Raw genomic sequence first — 20,963 nt, 5'->3', positions numbered from 1 at the left:
AATCAAAACCCACTAATATTTCTCCAGAAACTGCAAAGGAAAAGAGCCAAAGATGAAGATGCACATTCACAGTTGGTAAGAGACAAGCTCTGACACCACAAATGTTTCCACATCTGATAAAAGAGACTTGAGAAGATAAGTGATGACATACTGTCTGTTACTGCGTTCTCCTCAAAAGGTGGATTGTCGATGCCAGGCTCGTCTGCCCAGGCGGGCAGGGCGGGCGAGGTAAAGCTCGGCTCAGCTGGCACTATTCCCTGATCAGCGTCCGGAGATAAACTGCCGGGCTGCTCTGGCCCGCCAAGACCACTCTCACCCTCTGCTTCAGCCTGTAGCTTGCTCGTTTTCCTTCTCTCCAGAGCAACTCTCCGATGAGAAGCTCCAGGACACCTGTAAAGACAACAGTGATATCATGCTTCAAACCTGCAGCCCTGTTTGTAGCCCAAAACACTCAAATATTTCATCGAGTTAAATCAGTCAAACCAAAGCCACAGCTTTAAACACAGCATAAAAAAATACCAAACACACTGAATTTTAAGGCCAAAATATGTTTTAGTGGACAAAATCCCAATACTGCTTTCTTCACAAAACTTCTACTAGGTAGTATTGTGGCCATGAACTCAATGTGCTGTAACAACTTCTGAATGTGGACTTACTCTGTTACTACAGAATGGTTTGGGTTGGAAAGGGCCTTAATGTTTATTGTCTAGTTCCAACCCTTCTGCCATGGACGGGACACCTTCCACTAGAAGGTGGATTTAGTACATTTCAGTTTCTGGAAGATAACTTTCTGGAAAAATTAAACAGGATTATAAAAAAAAAAATCCACGTAAGAGAAGCCCTGTTCCAAGACACAACTGGAGACTCACTGAAGTGATCACCTTTCACCTTAGTAAGCCAAAAGAACTAAGCATCCTATTTTCCTGGGCTCATTCAAAGGAGGAAAGAGATGAAAATTTTATCTATATTGCAATCTAAGTGTTAAAATAGTGAAAGAAAATTCTGCTTCTCTAGCAGTCTGAATGAGAGGTCTAGCAAAAGTAACAGCTCTGTTCATCATCATCTCTTGGGCCAATAGAAGGTGTTCTCATCTCCCTACTGTCTCCTGTTTTTTCTTTCTGACTTCACATAGCAGGTGTAATTTTTGTTCTCCTTATGCAACAATGCTCCTTCAGCATTTGATGCTTTTCACTACAAACTCAGCTTTGTAAGTTTCCATTACTCTTAATGCAGTATTTTTTTTTGCTTATGTTTAACAGCCTACAATAGCTTATTGCAAAAAAGGGCTGTCAGATGCAAATTTATGGAAAGCCTTCATTTATCAAATCGTCTTGCACTTTCATGCACGTAATTAGATGTGGACATCAATCTCACATCTGCCTCTGTGACAGTTTTGCCAGTGTCTGATAAATCATTTCTTACAGTATTTGATGCCCTTAAAGCTCCTGCTTCTGAAGCTGCTGACCACCTAAAAATGCTCATACTGTAGCAGTCAGAAAAAAAGGAACCACATTCTTGAAAGGATTCAGTGTTTGGGAACTTGGCAGATCTTTGTAACAAAAAAAGAAATTATTTATTCTTGCAAGAGAAGAAATGTGTTAACAGAGCAAAAGACAGCAGAAGCCTAATGACATCCTAACTTATTAAAGCAGAATGTTTTGAGAACCATGATTCTGTTCTGACATTCTGTAAAAGGGATTTAGTAATTATATGGTTAGACTATTTCAGCATGGATTTTGAAGATAACCTGCTAACAAAGTTTTCAGATCCAAAGAATGTTGTTAAAGCTTCTGTGACCCCCAGACATGTTATACATATGTAACATTATATATATATATATATATATATATATATATACACACATACCTGAAGATACCTTTTTTTTTCTTTTAATTATATACATAGAATGATAGAGTCACTGTGGTTGGAAGGGATCCTAGAGATCATCTAGTTTAAACCCCCCCTCCCACAGGCAGGAAGCATCTTCTACTAGACCAGGCTTCTCAGAGCCCCATCCTGCCTGCCCTTGAACACTTTTAGTGATGGGGCATCTGCAGCTTTTCTAAGAAATACTTCCACCCTCACAATACAGAAATTCATCCTATTATTTAACCTAAATTTACCCTTTTTCAGTTTAAAGCCATTCCCCTTAACCTACCTAGCACTACATGCCCTTACAAAAAATCCCTCTCCAGATCTCTTGTATCCCTTTTAGGTACTGAAAGGTGCTATAAGGCCTCCCCAGAGATTTGTGTTCTCCGTGTTTAAAAAACTAGAGAAAGGTAACCCAAATATTCCGTGAAAGATGCATAAAAACATATGTTGGAGACAGTTCATATTACGACATGATGCATTTCAGCAATAATTCCTTGGGGCTTTTCCCAAAACAACTGCGGGTAACTTTGTTCTTCCAAGTTAAGAAAGTGTAAGCAGAAGTAAAGAAAATTATTTGAAAGGTTTTGCTTTGTGAAAATGTTTCTCTTGTTTTAACGACAGAGCACAACCCTTTTTCTTGGCTTTGCCCAGACAGTATTTACTACAGAAAACCACTGGTATAGTGGGAGTGATTGGCCAATATATCTGTGTGGTGGCCAGAGACACAATTACAAGTGAAAATCAGCAGGAAATTTCTATCATTGACCATTTCACAATGCAAACCTCAAAACAACAGTCCCAAGAGGCCAAGAAATGGAAAGATGCTGTCACTTCCCTCAGTATTTCTAACATACTTTAACTTGATGGGTTAGCCTCATTGCTCCCTCAAATCTTAAAATTGGCAACAGGGAAAAAAAAAAAAAAAAAAGGAACAATCTTCAACATCACTCACTTCTGCAGCAACACAGCAAGGGGTAAATGCTTTTGCAGAGAAAAACTTTTGTCTGCTGGGAGCTCTGACAGACATGCTCTCCCACACTGATTCACAAGAATTTAGGACAAAACCATACCAAGCTGCATGTCCTTGCTGTCCCTGAACTGCTGTGCTATAGAACTGGTGATTTCTCAGCAAAGAGGTTAATAAACAGTTCAAAACCAACACTTGTCAGAGAACATGCTTCAATCCCTCTGAGCCTGACAGCACAGTCCAGCCTTAGTGGACTATTTCTGTGAGCCAAACACTTTCTTAGATACCTCCTACAAACCACTGTACTGCTGTTGACTCAGACTCAGCCATCTCACAAGGCCTGAGGAGCCCAAAGGACCTGCTCGAGGTGGCAAAGCACACCTTAGAGTTTTGGGGTTTTTGTAAACTGTGTCAAACCAGGACAGCATGAAACTCATCCCTGGAAGCATCCTATTTCTGTCAAAGCCTCCAAAACCACAGCCAGGTCCTCCTCCACCCTCCTTCACAGAGCACATTCTCCCATCATTACCTGGCAGCTGATGAAAGTCATCACACAAAATAGAAATAGATTTGAGGTTTATTTTGGCCAATGATATTTAATTATCATTTCAAAAGCTAGTACAAGAAATGTAAACAGGGTCCTGAGTACACCTACTCAGTTCAGTGGAATCCCTTTCATGCAGCACTGTATGAGGCAAAAAAGGGCAAAACTCCACAGATTCTTCCCCACATTAACCAGTAATTGTTAAAGACTCTGAATTTCAGTCCAGTACAGTGCAACTGCATTGTCAAGAAAGTAGCAGTCTAGTGGAGACATTAATTCACGTCCAGTTCCTAGGTCTTTAAACACAGCCACCTACCAAGCAGCAAAGCCCTGTCTTGGCATTCAAGCACAGCTATATGGAGATTTTTTTCTTTCCGCTTGCAACAAAAAAAGATTTTCATTGGCAGTAAGAATGTATTATTCACAAACAGCAAAACCATACAGCAATTGTAACAATTAAGCACCAATAAATCTCTAGAGATGCACACTTTCACTAATACCAAGTATCTGGGATAAAGAGCATTTTGGTCTAAACCTTGTAACAAGTTATGTACACAGATAGGCATCTCATGATCAAAACAAGCTTTGAAGACTGGATTCCTTTACTCATAAAAACACTCTCATAAAACGAATAGTATAAATAAGGGTTGAATTCAAACTTCGAGAAATGGTATTTCATACCTAAATACTAAGCCAGAGTATCTTGTCTAGGAGCAAGAACAAAGGCAGGACTGCTTTAAGAATTTTTAGAAATTCTTTCATTTTTTTCATAAATCAGGACACTCACGAGTAAGATTCCAGCTCAAACTATTCTATGATAGTAAAACTACCCAGCTAAAGCAACCAAGTGATGTTAATGGGAAGATTGAAGGGCAGTTATTCTAGAGATGCAGAATTAGCTTCTGCTTATATTCAATTTTTTCCTCTACCCTCTTCAGCACCTGCTTCTGCTCACTTCTGGAAGGTGACAAAGCATAGCTTTTACCTTCAATTTCTCTTAATTCATATCAGACAAAGAAGAAAAATGGGTCTTTTTGTTTGGTGGGTTTTTGTTGTATTTTTTTTACAGCCAAGTCTGCTGGATTTCTCATTTAAAAGCTGACTTCTTGGAACACTATCAGCAATCCCTCTTCACTGATAAAAAGAGCTTTCATACAAAATTAAGATGTAGTTTACAGGGTATTTCTGTGGAATAACAGTAGGAGTTTGAAAAGCACATTTGCTCACTGACTGCTGAAAAGAAAGAATTCATTGTAACCTACGCCATCAGCTTCTGCCCAGCCTAGTGGTTTGATAAAAGCAAACACACTAAATAACCTCCAAGCAGTTGCACTAAATCATTTTCCAAGCAGGAGCTGTGTTTGAGCAAAGACTGCAAAGAAGCAAACCAAGTGCCTTTGCTATTGCTCATAAAACTTTGCAAGCAAAGTGACCTTAAGCAGTAATTCTGGCAAGATTTACAGCTGCAATTCAAAGTAAAACCTGGTCCTGCTTTGGAAAGTTGAGTATCTGGGTCTTAGTTTTTCTCTTTTGACAGGAAAAAAAAAAAAAAAAAGCAAAAAAATAAGGAAGTGGGGAAAATGAGGCACCAGCAATTATCTAGGTTTGGGAATCAGAGAAGACTAAGGAAAAATAAAACAAGAGTGATTTTGTTACATACTTCTCTCTCCCACCCAACAAGGTGAGAAGGAGTCAAGTGGCTTCAGAGAAGAGAACAACCACCGATTGTGTACCTTTCCAGCAAGGGGTAGAGTCCATAGGGAATGCAAAAACTATGAATCTGTTGCCTATCCACTTATTCAAAGCAGGGTTAAATCCCATAGATCTTCTTCACTTCTGGTGCTCCAAAGTGCCAGACAGGGACAGTACCTGCAGCTAACATGGGAAAGAGTGGGAAGAACAGGGCTCACCAGCACTGTCATAAATGCCAAAATAAGTGGGATTGCCATGATTTTGAATGACAAAAATCTGTACCTTTACAACTTGTCTTCCCATGGATTTTGTTACTCTAAATCCATATATAAGGCATGCTGTGGACAATAGCTCAACTGTTTCTTCAATTCCAAAAAATGCAATCCTATCCAAGGTTCAAACTTAATTTGACATAAAATTACCTGCAATGTTACCCAGTTGGAAAAATGTCTCCATCCAAAATGGTAACTTAAGCTACCATAGGGAAATACAGGAGACGAAAGCTGAAGCCCAACTCAAAGCAATAAACACTCTACTCAACCCCCTCATCATATAGTGTAAGAATTTTATAGTATGTTTTTGTACAACAGACTTCTTTCACTTCCGAAAAAGCTGTAAGAATTAACTCAATTAAAATCATACACAGAAAATCTCATTAACTTTTTTTCAGATTTTCTTCTCATAAATGTACCTTTGATATTTAGAAATTACAGAATCACAGCATCAATTAGGTTGGAAAAAACCTTTGAGACCACAGAATCCAATCCATGACCAAACATCACCATGTCAACTAGACCATGGCATTGAGAGCCATATCCAGTCTTTCCTTAAAAGAACTCCAGGGAATAAAACTGACACTTTACCAAACATTAACAAATTTTCTATACTGAGTGACTGAAAAACATGTCAACATGACTCATATGGTTCTTCCCTTTAAACTGTATTACATGCACCGTATTTAACTTTAAAAAAACAAGTTTGCAAGTGAATGTAATGAAACTCAAGAGTCTGAGAAATCAAGACTATTTTCTGTGTGCAGTGAGGTATCATGGAGTGCAATTAGCGACTGTGAAGTAATCAGGTTTGCGTCTGATGCCTCTCGTCTCCTTGTGGGAGCATCTTGCAGTAATGCTCCTTACACTCTGAGGCACCTGGTGGATACAATGACATTTTCTTCCAGCTTTTATACTCAAATGTAGCCAATAAAAAACACTGGAAAACCCCAGTGTGAAGGTTTTTAGACAGTGAAAATTAACCAACCATACAGCTTTCTTTAGAAACAGAAACCAGCTCATGTAAAGGCTTGTTGAAACTGGTTTGTATTAATCAATTGTGACAATTACAATAATGCTGAATTTTCTATTTCTTTCCTAAATGTAATGATCAGTAGTAGAAGTTTACTGGATTCACTAATCCATATAGAATTAAATTCAAACTATGCAGTTGCTGCCACCATTTATGTCAGCAATGATAATTTATGGGTGTTCAGATGTTTGCAAATAAACTTAATTGAAAACTGTAAATCACCGTATACTCAAAATGTGTATCAGCCAAGATAACCGAGGCAACAGAAGGAATTGAAAATGAGCAGCCTTCTGCAACTGAAAGCTTTTTCCCAGCCGACAAACGGGAAAAGCCTGTGACTCAGCTCACTTGGATTCCATGATAACCTTGTGCATTAAGTAAATGGATATTTCATGTATACTTAAAGAGTGCATACACAGTGTTCTTTGTACAAATAAGTTACATGACCCTGTTGTAAACAGCCCTAATGTTCAAAATAATGTCAACCAAGGAAAAAGGACTGAAGAGGTGAGGGATATGACAGTGGGAAAGCAGAAGATGAAGATTTAGTAATAGTCTTGCTAGCATTTTGCCTTTCATTAAAATCAAATCAATTAAATATCAGAATTATAAATCATAAAACAGTTAGGCCTCTTCACCACCTCCAAGTCATCATATAGATCAGAAATTACTTGCCACAAGTGAACAAGCAAGTGCTTAAGCTAACATGGAAGCAACGTGAAGAATTAAAAAAAAAAAAAAAGAAAAGATAAAAACCTAAAGAGAAAGGCTCCTAATTAGTCCCTGTACCTCCCTGACATGGACACCATACCACAACAACCAAAAATACCCAGGTAGCTACATGTTCATCACAGTCCACAGGGCTGCTGCATGTTCTGCATTCCCAGGGTCCTCCCAAACTCTGAACCCCCAGAAGCCCTCACGACATGTGGAAAAAGAGGGCACATGGAAATATGAATGTGAACAAATGAAAGGCAGGTGAAAGCTGCCCTTTTCCCCTTCTCTGCAGAGCACCTACCAGCAGGTGTGGCACACCTGTACCACACACATGCTCCCCAGCTCCTCTGTAACATCACTCTCCACCTGAAGATGGTCTCCAAGAGGCTCCAAATGGACAAAGACCAAGACTTGGAAAGAAGTCCATGGAGCAGGTCTATGCACCTCTCAATTGAACCTTTCTGTCTGGGTGGTCACCAGTGTCCCTGGACTGGACTGAGGGCAGGCAGAGAAGGCCCACCAGTCCTGAGAGATACCGTGTCCATCTGCCTACCTCAAAGCAGAATCAATTCTGATGTAACTATTCCTGATGAAAGTTTGTTTAACATGTTCATAAACCCTTCTGAAAATGGGGAATAGACAATTAGCACCTAACCAATCTATGCCGGTGCCCGACCATTATAAAACTTTTTCCCCTAAAATCTGAACTTGATCTTCTTTGTTCCTAATGCACCAGGTTCTCTCCTCTCTGCAGACAGAGTTTGCGCATCTTTAATTTTCCCACTTCCTCAGCCTTTTTTCCCCCTTACTGTAATCAACTGCCACTGTATTTTATTTTTTTTTTGATAAATAATTTTATTCAGACCTCTAATGATCTGTGTCATTCTCCTTATGGCTATCACCAAGCAATGTCCGCTATTTTCTGGTGTGATGTACAAAAAAAGGGTAATCCAGTGCATTGCCTGTGCACAATTACAGACAATGACAATGACTTTCCATTTCTACTGCAAATTTAAAAGCCACCACCAACTCTCTCCCCCATTCCTGCCCACAATTTCTACTGGTACACAAACTTCCCACAAACAAGTCTTTAGGGAAAATGCAATGCAAGCACCTGCAGCACTCACCTGTTCTTGAGATGTGCTGCCAGGTCACATCGCTGCATCACTTCCTGACACACAGAAGAGAAAGGGCACAAAACAAAGAGCTTGTCTAACAGTTTATGAACAAGGATACTGGATTTTTTGCAGAGCTTAAAATGGAGTCTTTTTCGATCCAGTGGGCAGAAATCCTTCTCCTGCAGAAAGTTCCTTAGGCACTTGTAGCAGAAAGTGTGTCCACAGGGAGTGTCCAACGGCTGCAACAAGGGCTGAAGGCAAATGTGGCAGACCAAGTCATCATCCACTTCGTTCTGGTAGTTGTAGAGATGGTTCTCCCTTGTCCAGTGCTGCTGGCCACACTCAAAGCACAGAGGGTTCAAGGAGGCATTCTGCTCCACTGCAGCCATGTCATCACCTGTAGTCCCCATTTTACACCTAAGAAGGCTGACGGATCCTTCTCCTCTTCCTTCTCATAGGATGGGGATGCTCACAGCAAAGCTACTTCTTCCAGGGTGGCTTATATGTATTCTTCAGTCATTTGCTGAAACAAATAAATAGAAATTATACGTTTTGCAGGACATATGGAAGTTCTCTTCAAAACATTTGACTTCTGGGTTTATCAAAATACAACAGCAAGATAGATCAGGGGAATATTCCTCTTTTCTGAAAGTTTGTCATCGAAAAGAACAACAAAACAGTTATAAATACAAATCCTTTTACAACATTTACAAACATTTTATGGCTTCATGAGGGCTGGTGCAGTGCACAGGCTTCACCTGCGAGAGGACCATTCTGTGACAGCAAGGGCATCGCATTATGTACTGTCACACTAGAAGCATGCAGTTAGCATCTGGCACAAAATACCCTATTGTGGAATGATGGTTATATGATCAAATAATGAAATGTGTTCTTTAATGAGAGATAACAATTTTAATCTGGTCCTACTCTTGTTTTTAGGATTTTGACTATACAGAATATTAGGTTATTAGTAATGTTCTAAATACACTGCAATGAAAATAACAGCGAACGGCTTACCCCAGTTCATTCCATTAGTAATATTGCAGATATATCAACACTCACTTCTAGGTTTTCTCTGTGGATTGCTACACAGTAAGAAGGACAGATTCTATCCAATATGCCCCATCCGATTTAGTACAGAGGCCAGTAGAAAAAATATGGAATAAACTATTCATATGAAACTACTGGTTTCAAACAACTTACTTGTTTTGCTTTTTACCTAACGAACAGCACACTCAGTGTGGCAAGAAAGGACTCTAGGTCTATCACCATGTGATTTATTTTCTAAACTTTTTATGTTATTAAACTTTGCCCCTATTAAAATAGCTGCTTGGGCACGAAGTTGTGCAGCCATCAGTCTGCAATTTCAAACACTAAATCCTTATCCCTCCCAACCTTATTTACCCTTATCTCCCTTACAGAATCACACTGCTTGACACACATAACGTGATGATTTAGAAAATAAAACAAGTTTCCTCACAGTCTTAAGACACCTCCATATTTGTTAATTTTGGTAAACATTCTCACTTGTGGGGGGAGAAAAAAAATCAAGTTAGAGCAATGCTTACTTTGTACCTAAATTCACTATTGCAATTCAGCAAGCAACACTCATGACAGAGACTGTTTTCTAGCAAAGCAATAGAAAACATACAGAGAAATGCAGTTCTAAACATATATTCTGAAATTCATGTGGAACACATACGTTTCCCCATGTCTTACTTTTTACGAGATTCGCTATTTTGATTTTTGCCCCTTAACCTCACACAGCCAAGCACAAGACTTAGAGCACATTTTACAAGGATTATTATATCCTTTGACGCAAAAAGGATTAAATAGTAATTTGTAATCCAGGCTTCTATTCTGCTGTGGAAATTGATGCTCATCATTGCCCTGTCTTGTAGTAGATAATGTGCACCTTCTGGAAAGGATTTCACAAGAGAAGAGCATAGCAGTTCTTTGTTGCTGGAGCCTAAGAACGCAAAATGAGACACCAAAAGAGATTAGTCAAAAAAACAGCCTTAAACATATTATGTAAGAGCTCAAAGATTGGAGAGCAGATAAGGAGAGCAGTGTACAGGGCCCTCGTCCTCAAACCACAGCTCTCTCGCTCTGCATTCATGCTGCTGGATTAACGCAGAAGGGATGAGACCCATCTAATGGCTGGTCTTTATGTAATGCAAAATAAACCAGATAAATGTTCTAGAAAAACACAGCATTGATTTGTGACTTTACCAAATCACTTTGTCAGTCAAGGCACCAGGGGAGGAATATATGGCACGAGCTGTATTGTACTTGGTGGTACCTGCAACACCAACAGGCCCTGCAGAGCAAAGTAACACACAGAATCAGCAGCAAAAACCACTGTACAGCTGTGCTGCCCAAACTCTAGATCTGTTCCTACCACTGGCTACAACCAGGACTCTTTCTCCTTCTCCAAGCAACCAAAAACTCAAAAAAGGACTGAGTCTAATACGCAGAATCATAAAATATTCTGAGTTGGAAGGGATCCATCAGGATCATCAAGTCCAACTCCTGGCCCTGCACAGGACACCCCCAGCATCACACCATGTGCCAGAGAGCATTGTTCAAACACTTCCTGAACTATGTTAGGCTAGTACACTGACAACTTCCCTGGGGATACCATTCTAATGCCCAACCATCCTCTGGGCAAGAAACTTTTTCCTGATATCCAGCCTAAACCTCCCCTGCCTCAGCTTCATGCTATTTCCTTGAGCCCTGTCACTGGTCATGAGGAGTGTGAATATTGAAACTTGCTCTTCCACTTCCCACCATGAGCATGTTGAAGACCATCAGTGAGGCTATGGAAAAACACAACACCATTCTGTGCACTACTGTAATGGAGATCCAGTTAGGACTCATTCCTGAGTGTGACCATCTGACCATCCCAAATTCACCTCCTTGAAGGCTTCTAGCATTTCTATCCTTTGAAGTCTGTGTAACTCATGTGGCAGCCTGTGACAGAGCATGAGTCAGTGTCATACAGTAAATATACCCATGAGATACTTCGACCTCAATAACTGGCTATAGTCAAAGATATCCACACCTCTCTTTTAGGAGGCTGTAATTAAATCCTTTTGTCTGTTTTAACCAGTTCCTTTCATGTAAAACCAGAGAAGTTACTGAGCAATCAGGCATTCACTGCCATGTAAAAAAGTATAATGACAAGCCTTCTCTCTTAGGAAAGGTATACCCTGAGCCAGGCTCTCTTTACAGTGATCACAAGAGCTTGCCCACCACTGCAGGAGGTGAGCAGATACACCTGCTCCTATGGCTGACCCATCCCAGTGTCTGAATGCTGTTGGTGCAGGGACAAATGCTCTGGGCTGTGCTTTGCTGCAGAGGTGCTATCCTGGGCCAGAGACAGGCTAAGCTGTTCCTGGTGGCAGCTGACATTGCCTCCGTGCCGCCGCTGCCCTGGTAACTTAAACCATCAATAAATGCTGTATAAATTAAGCCAAACAGCTCTTCTGCAGCTGACATGACCACCCTTCTACCACCTCTCTGCCAGCAGAGCTGTGGAAGAAAGAGATTACAGAATGAAGATTCAAAAGAAAAACAGAATCTCACTGCCACCACAAAAAAAAAAAAAAAAACAACCAAAAAAAAACAAACCCCACTAAACCAACAAAAATAAATAAATAAATAAATAAAGACTCTACCTCCACCCCCCAAAAAATAAAATTAAATAAAAATCAAGGTTTCTTTACTTTCACACTGCTGCACTGTACTTTGGGCAAGCCCATTCCATAACCAAGGAAACAATCATCAGGATTTTTATTGAGCATATACTGTGGCTGCCAGTTATTGATTTCAAGACATTTTACCGTCTGTTCCCAGTGCAAAATATCAGTTTATTTACAGAGTTCACAAACAGAGTTTGTGGACTGAGCAACAGCTGGGATGACGGGTCAGGTCTAAATTTCCCTGATGCAAAGTACTATATCCCTGAAATCCACAATAACAGAGCACTGCCATTTATACTACCCTACTTCAACCCTCTTACTGTATCCCTTATATTATTTTCTGTATCTCTTATCATAGCAGATCACCAGCTCCACAGGATGATAACAGCCCAGGAAAGCTGCAAACAAGAAAAATAACTAGAATTATAAAAAATATGAAGTGGGTAAAAGAGCCAGCCAGGCCTGTTATTCAAGTCATATAATTCCCTAGAAAATAATTTTCCCAGGACTTCATTAAAACAGTCAAATAGTGCAGGTGGTTCCCTGTTTTCAGTTTTAAATTACAATCCACTTGGGAACTGGGCAAGACTGGACATCCAACTGTGCAAATTTTTATTTTAGTTCTTTAAGTGAAGTATGCGCAAGAGCGATTCTAGACTGAGAAAGACAGCCTTATCCTTAGGTCTCTTCTAGTTCTGATTTATTGATTGAATAAACATTCTCTGGAGAAGCTCAACACATTTTTACAAAAGCATTAGATGTCAGGCTTTATACCTACATCAGATTTCACAATGTTTATTCCTTCTGTCTGAATGGGCACTATTAAAAAAAAGAAAAGAAAACCACAAGCAAACTGGAATTGTAGCAAGAAGTTAACCTTTTAACTGTAGTTGCCTTTACACAAGTCACAAATAATTAACACTAGTTCCAGTTTGAAGTTAATGGAAACGTGCATTGTGCAATTAATGCCCTCAGAGATTGCTTCAATCTACTTCTAAGTTATCTTATTAAGATCCTAGAGATTTACAGCCCGTTAACCAACCATTCAAAATTTTATAGAAAAAGTACACCCCAGTAGTAAACAACAATGAAAAATATCCATATTACCAACTAATCTCCCTAAAAATTATCTTTAATATTTTCTATATTCTATTTTGCTTACAACTGTCCATGCAATTTTCTCAACCAAAAGCAAATGTCAAAAGAACACCCTGAGATGAATGACACCCCTGTTCCTTTGGAGGACTCCACTGTCCCTGTATCCCAAAATGGCTGGGATGCAAATCTCAGTTCTGCACCTAAGAAGTCTCTAACCAGAGGGATGTATTTGCACCGAGATCTATCTAATATTGAAACAATGATTAATTTCTTCTGTGTAGTTTAAACCAGCTGCAAGTGAAAAACTGTCCACCTGTATTTTCCCTTGATTAAAGGCCACTGGGTATCGGCTGCTTCTTCTCTTCATCCCAGGGGAGAAGAGATACCAAAATTTTGCTGCCTGCTGGCATCACAGCAATGCCTTAGTTCTTCCTTCTCCCTCTCCAGTGTGGCAAGGGAGCATATGGAAAAAATTGTAAGAGCTATGGCAAAGGTTTCATGTGACCCTAAATTCAGGCGGTCCTGTCCTGGCCAGGCAGATTTGACCTTGCAAGGCAATACATAACACACACCAATCAATAACTCTGAACAACAGCACGGTCGTCACCCTGGATTTCAGGAAAGGTTGGCTTAATTTTAAAGTGTCACAGGATTTCCACAATTTGTTCTCCATGGACAATAGTCCCTGACTGCCTAAGCTAGCTAGGAAGGGTCTCATAATTCCCAAATTCCCCTGCTTTATTCAAATGCCACAGCTGTGAACAGTATCTCTGAGCAGTCAGGAGTGGATTGACAAAAGCCCCAGGAAAGAAAAACTAGACAGTGGTTAAAACCATTGCTTAAAACCACATCATAACATTAATTAAACATTAGCTCTTAGTTCCCAGTCCAGTATTCTTCACAGGTATTACAGCATCAGGCTGATGACTTGCAACTACTCTCAAAGCAGACCCTAGCTTAAGTGAAAGAATAAAAGACAGAAGAAATTAATAAAAAACATAATGAGAATAAATAGCTAGCAAACATCACCATAGGGGAAAAGTGTTATTTCCCATCTCCCAGTAAGCATGACCTAGCTCATAGATGCAATCTCTACTTTAATATTAAAGCCATATAGCAAACAAGTGAAGCAGTAGTAGCAACATGTATTGACTTTACAATATCCATGTTAATTATACTGATATCCAAGGGCTACACTGCCTTGAAACACTGAGGTGATAAGGCAATAATTCTGCTGGACTCCTCCTCTTTTGAAAATGCAAACAAATGAAAGTTTTGTCAGAACATGACACATGGCATCTCCAAGTCAAAAATCTACAAGAGATGGACAGGGCACAGCAATTAGCCTGGGACACTTTCTGCTAAAGCTGCAGCTCCACTGTCACTGCATGCCAATTACCCAATACACCTATTTTTTTGTGCTGATGAGCAACCTCTTCCATATTTTTAAGTGGTTCAGCAGAATGACTGGAATTTTTATATTCAAACTAAATAATATAGTGCCTGAATGGTGACTTTGTTCCACTGAACCACAACCTGGCAACGCTGGGCTTGCAGTAAAACCACCTCTCCAGAGATTCTTTTTTGCCTGTGTGCTAGTCTTTTTGTTCCATCAAAGGAAAGCCCTCACAGACAAGGAGTCAGCCCTAGAGCAGGTGTTGATGTGGCATCATCCCTGCAAAGGCAACAGGTCACAGGTGACGGTTTTCCCTTCCCATCCCAGGGGTGAGGGTTTTTATATGCAATTCCTCAAAAAAAAGTGCACACGCACTCCCTTGCCAGGTATTTTCACAGTCCAGCATTTTTCAAGAATACAACATGAAACCCTGCTTAAATCTGACAAATAAGGAGCATTTGGGAAAATTAAGGGGACTGTAAGTTGTGTTTTGTATTTGTGGAGTGCTGCGTTTCCGTGGCAACTGGGGGCTATGGGCTTTAATTACCATCGCAACGTTAAGGGTCCCTGCTGCACAGGGTGTGAGATGCCGCCAGGCAGGGGGACCGCAGGAACAGCGCCTGTGCTCCCCTCTCTGCCACACAGCTGCCTGCAGAGCTCGAGGGGATCTCAGCAACAAGAACACCAGAGAGCAAAGAGATGTCTGGAATGGGGAAACACTAGACTGACCATCCTTCGATGTCAGAGATGACAGATGATGCCCACCTCCCAAAACCACCACCTCAAAGCCAGGGATGCTTGACATCAGGGGACAACAGGAGCAAAGAGGGACTCGGTGCCCAGAGATAAAACAAACGGGCAGCAGGTTTTGCTCAAACAGGCAAAGATCCTGCTTGCAGCCATCTTCTATGGCACAAATGGAATGGCTTCTATTTTGGGACCAGGAGATTAAAATAGCTTTACTTTAGTCAAATTGGTCTCGTATGAGACAGGAAAGATAAGGACTGTGACTGTACGGAGGTCCCTGCAATGAAATAGCCACTCTTTATAGCAAATACAGAGCTACATCTGATAAATCATCTCAGAATAGAAGAAAAGGAGACAAGTATGAACAAAGAGCTACACATTTACAGATTAAATTTTGCAGTCGTACTGAACAAGAGTAACTCTGAAAAAGGAGGAAATATGATACACAAACCAAGCTAGATTAGAGTCACCCAGGTTTGAATGGCCAGTCAGATGTCCTGGTCTGCAGGAAGCACAAACCCCACGAAAGAACTTGAACTTGCACCCTCCCTTCTGCAGGCACTGCTGCCCACCATATCAAAGTGTTACTCAAGTATTTGCCTTTCTCTGCCGTCATGTTTCATAAGTGAGGTGGGAGCTGCCCTTACAATTTGCAAGATGATCTATTTTCTGTAGGTACATTAAAATTTCTCTTAAGTGGAAATAAAGTGAAGTCGCTGTTTCTGGGGGCTAACCCTGCTTTGTGTCAGATATCACCCTATGGCAGGAACCCCCAAACACAGGACAAGCACCTGGGGAGTTCAAGATACTCCCAGGACTCTGAACAATCAAGAAGGTATGCAACTTTCAGGCTTAAGTATATTAAAAAAATCTGCAAGAAACCTTCAAGTTCCTTAATTTATTTCTGGATTTTTTGCAGCAGTGAAAAGGTAAATAGAAAGAAACACAATTAAATAGAAGTGAAGAAACACAGACTTACCTGCCAGGAGACCAAATGACAAATTTCTTTCCTAGCACAAAAAGAATAAGGAAAGCAGTATTTAATTACTGCTGCTGTAACAGGTGGACTTTTATATCCAGTGGAAAGTGAAAAAAGTACCCCAACAGCCAAAAACCCATGACAAGGAGACAATTAGTGAGGCTTTCTTCTTGCTGATGGAGTAGAAGAGAAGAGCAAGAAAGAATAAAACATTTGCTTATCCGCCATGGATATTTTCTGCCGTGCAATCTGTCCACCAGCCCTTGCCATATGTGCCACCCTTTCTGCTGGGAGAGATGAAGGCAGCAGAAAGCTGTCCATCAAGATGCTAAACCTTCTGGAAAGCCCTCCCCTACGCACTTTGCCCTGAAAAGGGGACTTTGTGGATGAACAGAATACACTTAACTAGATTAAATGTAGCTCATTCCTGGATATGTACAGAGAGAATTTCATTTGATTAATTCAAATTTTAAGGAGCAGTAGTGATTCAAAGAAAATAAAGGAATCAGAGAGCTATGCTCCCTTTTTCTGCACTTCTTTACAACCAGCCCCCATCCCTACGGGTGTGCATGGAGGAAATTCAGGGAGAGAGCACTGGGATTAATCATGAAATGGCTTTGATGACAGAGAGAAGCTGGGGGTGGAGGGGTGGAAAGGATAAAAGAACTTTCTGAATAGTTAAATTGTAGGACTTAACTATTTTCAGGGAGAAACACCATCCCATCTCTCCCTTCAGGCGTATGCCACCTTGCATAACTTGTTACAGCTGGTTTCCCCCATCAATCATAACTTGAGTGATGGTGAAAGCTATTTTCAAAGGTAAACTATGCTGTTACTAAGCAGTTTTTTAGCTTAGTGTAAAAAACCATGAAACTACCTCCTAAGCTAACAAAAACCTCCAATCTCTCTGAAAACAAGCACTTCTAAGATCTGTGCAAGACAGAGCCAAGAGGACATGGCTAAGAGACAGCTCAAGTACATGATAAGCCACACACTGTCCTCCTCCTGCAGGAAAGGAGGCAGAGTCCTCTGCAGGAGTGAGTGCCTGTGGCCCACAAAGAACCGATGACAACTCATGGCCAGAGAAAGAAGCTTGAAAGTACAGCAGAAAGAGCACAGAGAAGGGTCTAGACTTGGTCTGAAGCTTGCAGCTTCAATTTTCAGCCTCAACCTGCCAAACCCCAGCAGCTAAGGAACATCAATTGTTGAGCTAAGACAACCCCCTAAACCAGTCTGCCCTGCCTAGAGATTGCTTATTTCTCCCTAGTGAAATAAAACAAGTATCACCACATCAGAACTCTCAAAGAAAAGAGAAAAATAAGACCCTTCTTGAGCCCATAATCAGGAGTATTTAACTGAGGCTACTTACATGCAGGCCAAATTACGACTTGCCCGTGAGCAGGGGTTTTACATGCAACTCCCCACCAACTGCCCCAATTGGTCTGCAGCCCAGCACAACCAGGGATCAGGGAAAGTTAGGCTGGCTCTGGCTCCTTTGGCAAGTAGGTGACTCATTCCAAAAGTACTGTCATGCCTGAGCAGTCTCTACTCATGCCTGGGAATTACGTTAGGATGCCATGCACTAGCCATCACTTGAATTAACTCCACAATAAAAGCAAGTTCTTTGATTCTTAACACTTTAGGATGATGGCTGTGCCTTTCCCTATTAAGCTGGCTGAAGACATTTCACTTTGCTGCTGTACATCACTTAATTTCCAGTTAATTTCCAGGAGGAACTTTTCTTCTGATGCAAGTAAAAATGTTCCTTTCAGAGCCAGCTGCCTGACCCAGCTTTGGGCACACAAAAAAGGCAGAACACGACTTGTGCAAAATACCGCCGTATTATTTTGTATGATGTTTTTCAGAAATTAAAAGCTTTGCACTGAGACCTTCTAGTTAAGCTACCTGTCATATTGCAACAACTGTACAGATACAGAAAATAAAACACATCAGCAAAATTTACATAATAAGAACATGTCAGATCTAGAAGTTGTAGTCTTAAAATATACAAATATTATCTTAAATAAAACCCATTTAAATACTTTGTATGTAAACAGGTCTTTACATACACAGTAGACTAGTGCTTGATCTGAGGCCTCCAGACAGGATTCAGAAAAGGAAGTGGACATTGAGTTGACTATGTAAAATCCAGCCTGGTTATACATATTTGACAGACACAAAAAATATGGAAGCAAAGACTGCATTTGTTTTTAGTCCTGCTAAAAACAAATATATGATCCTGTAGAGAATATATGATCCTGTAGGGATCATATATTCTCTACCTCAGCCCTTGTAACTACACAGCCATCAAGAAAAAGTAGAGACAGTTATTGAATAAAAAAATTTTAAAAAACAGACATTTTTTTACAAAACACTTCTCTATCCCCTAACCATGTTTGCCAGCTGTTGATTTCACATTCCCCATTACCTTGGCTGACTGCACATTATATATACAGACACACACACGTATGTTAAAAAGTAGAATTTCACTTGCTATTACATGGGAGGTTTCTATGGTGCAGCTCTTCACCTGTCTGGTGCAAAGTTTGGCTGCTTTAGCAAGTTCTCTGAATCCTGTTAGTGTCCTCAGAAAGAAACTACTTCAGTGGTAACACTGTTGAAAAATGGCTCTTTAAGATTCAAGTGAGAAATGTTAGCAAAGCTGCATAGTAGCACACACACAGCAGGCCCTGCTACGTACTCTCACGTGAGTGACAGGGGCTAAATATTAAACAGCAATCTCCTAACTCCCCCTTGCAGAATGAATAATGTGGAAGAGGGAAAGCTGAACTGCTGTTACAGCATTTCTGTCCACTTTCCTCGGCAGTCTCGTTCTCCTTAAAAGGTAACATTCCTTAACAAAAGGCAAAAATATAAAATAATTACAATCTAAATAAGTAGCAAAAGTTCAAACTAAAGAAAAAAAATGACACTAAAAACAGGTAAGTGGCAGCATCTATGTAAAACATCAAACTGGCAGCAACATGCAGAAATTATACAGAAGAGATACATTAATAGAACTACAAATCAAGAAGTAAACCAGAATAAAATTGCTCAATAAAAGAGTAAAGTCCTCACAGAAGGCTACAAGCAAACAGGGGGGAAGCTCAGAAGTTTGCTAAGGTGAGGAGGCATCAGGATTCCCAACTGCTACACTCATATAGCAAACAAAGCCCAAGTTGTTAAAAAAACCAAAGGCACACAATTAGGAAAGAAAAATGCATTTCAGTTCTTAAGATAGTTAACAGTGAATTTGAAAAATATATACAAGACATTTACTCACATCACCAAGGAATTCTGATTCACCACGTTTTGGGAAAGACAGCAGTAAAGGAGCGGTGTGGTAAGAGTCATACCAGTTCAGACTCTTAACTTCAGGCACCACTTTTCTGTATCCATGGTCAAAATGGATGCAGCAACAGAGGCTGACAAAAACATGCTACATCGGGAAGGAGCCAACCTTCTCCTCCCCCTCCCTGTCCAATCTCTTCTCAGCAGGCTGAAATTTTGCATCTGTGGGGGATGATACAATTTTTGCTTCCTCATTTATTCTATGTATTCAACCCTTAAGAGCTAGCTTTTAAAATACCAGTCTTGCTTTGAAGGATATTACTTCATTAGCAGTGCTTGTGGTAAAAGGTCTTTAAGAGGCAGACAACTCACCCTCTGGAGTATCCATCTTCTTTGCACTCCCTAACCACAATTCTCATTTTCCCAAACCAAGCACTTCTCAACAAGTTAGGCTAGGTTCACAGACATAAAAAATTCAAACCACCTTTTATTTCCATACTTTTTTTTTTACTCCCAACTCATACTAAACACTTTCACATGTTTTATGCCAGATGCTTATATGAAACATTTTTTTTAAACTTTAAAAATTTTTTTTTTTTTTTAATTGCTACATTGTCTAACAGCCAGAAACCACCCCAGACAGCACGCCTGCTCCACTGGGAGCTGTGCAAGCGATCCCAAAATATTATGGTGCCTCCAAGATAAGGATGCACATTCCCATGGAATGCATTTCCTTTCACACAAAAATGGAGCAGTGCTGTGCACAGACTGTAGGATGCCAGAAATGCAACAAAAGGACCAGAGGGGCTGTAGACACCTGCCTAGCCTTTCTACAGAGGTGGCAGCAGCAGTAGCTGCTGTGTTCATAAGGCCAGGACATCTTCATGCATTAGATTATTTGGAAATAGCAGACTTCCAAGCTTTTTTGCTCCTAACAGCAGCAACAAGGATTCAAGGAGTTACTCGGAAGTTCACCTGCAAACTGCCTGCTTGTAAAATCCAGATCTTTTAAGAAGTAACTCAAATTTACCATCAAGTTTAGAGTAGTGCAGTGACTCCGAGGAACAGGGGCCAGTGAGTCAAACGGACAATGCCACAAGTCATCTTCATTTGGCAGTCACTAAAAAAAGCTAAGAAATACCCAGAAAACAAGTGTGCTCTATCCTAAGAAGGATCCCTTCTGCATCAAGCTTCTAATACAGGGAAGTATGAGGGAACCCACACAAAAACCCCCAAACAATCTGCTTTACAGTTACCAGTTTCCACCTAGACACAGACGTTTAGGTCAGAAACCCAACTTTTCACACATCAGTAAAGAACTGTTTACTACTGCAGTAAGAAAATAGTCTTGATTTTCACTGATTTTCAGAGTGAAAAACTTAGTAATTTCAATTTAATGAACCAAGAGGAGGGCAAACAGGGTAATTAAAAGCCTGTATCCTGTCCTTTCTGTGTGCAATCTGAAAACCAGGAGTCCAGACAAGAACATGATGAGAGTTTCATTCAAAGGAGACAACTTGCTGTAAAAGC

At 40.4% G+C, this 20,963-nt stretch overlaps 1 protein-coding gene across 7 annotated transcripts in view; it reads right to left on the bottom strand.

Moving 5' to 3' along the window:
- Nucleotides 1-20,963, bottom strand: part of LNX2 (ligand of numb-protein X 2) — a 59,669-nt gene that overhangs the window by 18,145 nt on the left and 20,561 nt on the right. For 5 of the 7 annotated variants that reach the window (XM_086881694.1, XM_086881695.1, XM_086881698.1 and 2 more), the window contains 2 exons: nt 8,228-8,741; nt 152-390 (listed from right to left, as the gene is read on the bottom strand). In XM_086881694.1, coding sequence (XP_086737820.1) covers nt 152-390; nt 8,228-8,628 — 640 coding nt within the window. In that variant the 5' untranslated portion in view covers nt 8,629-8,741. Of the gene's footprint in view, nt 1-151; nt 391-8,227; nt 8,742-16,142; nt 16,201-19,425; nt 20,103-20,963 lie in introns of those variants that run through there. The other 2 variants (XM_023918990.2, XM_023918980.2) reach the window with 2 other exon arrangements.

Source organism: Cyanistes caeruleus, chromosome 3 (genome assembly GCF_971803275.1).
Source record: "Cyanistes caeruleus chromosome 3, bCyaCae1.hap1.1, whole genome shotgun sequence".
Taxonomy (NCBI): Eukaryota; Metazoa; Chordata; class Aves; order Passeriformes; family Paridae; genus Cyanistes; species Cyanistes caeruleus.
Note: the sequence above shows the minus strand (reverse complement) of the source record. Positions and strands in the feature narration are given on the sequence as shown.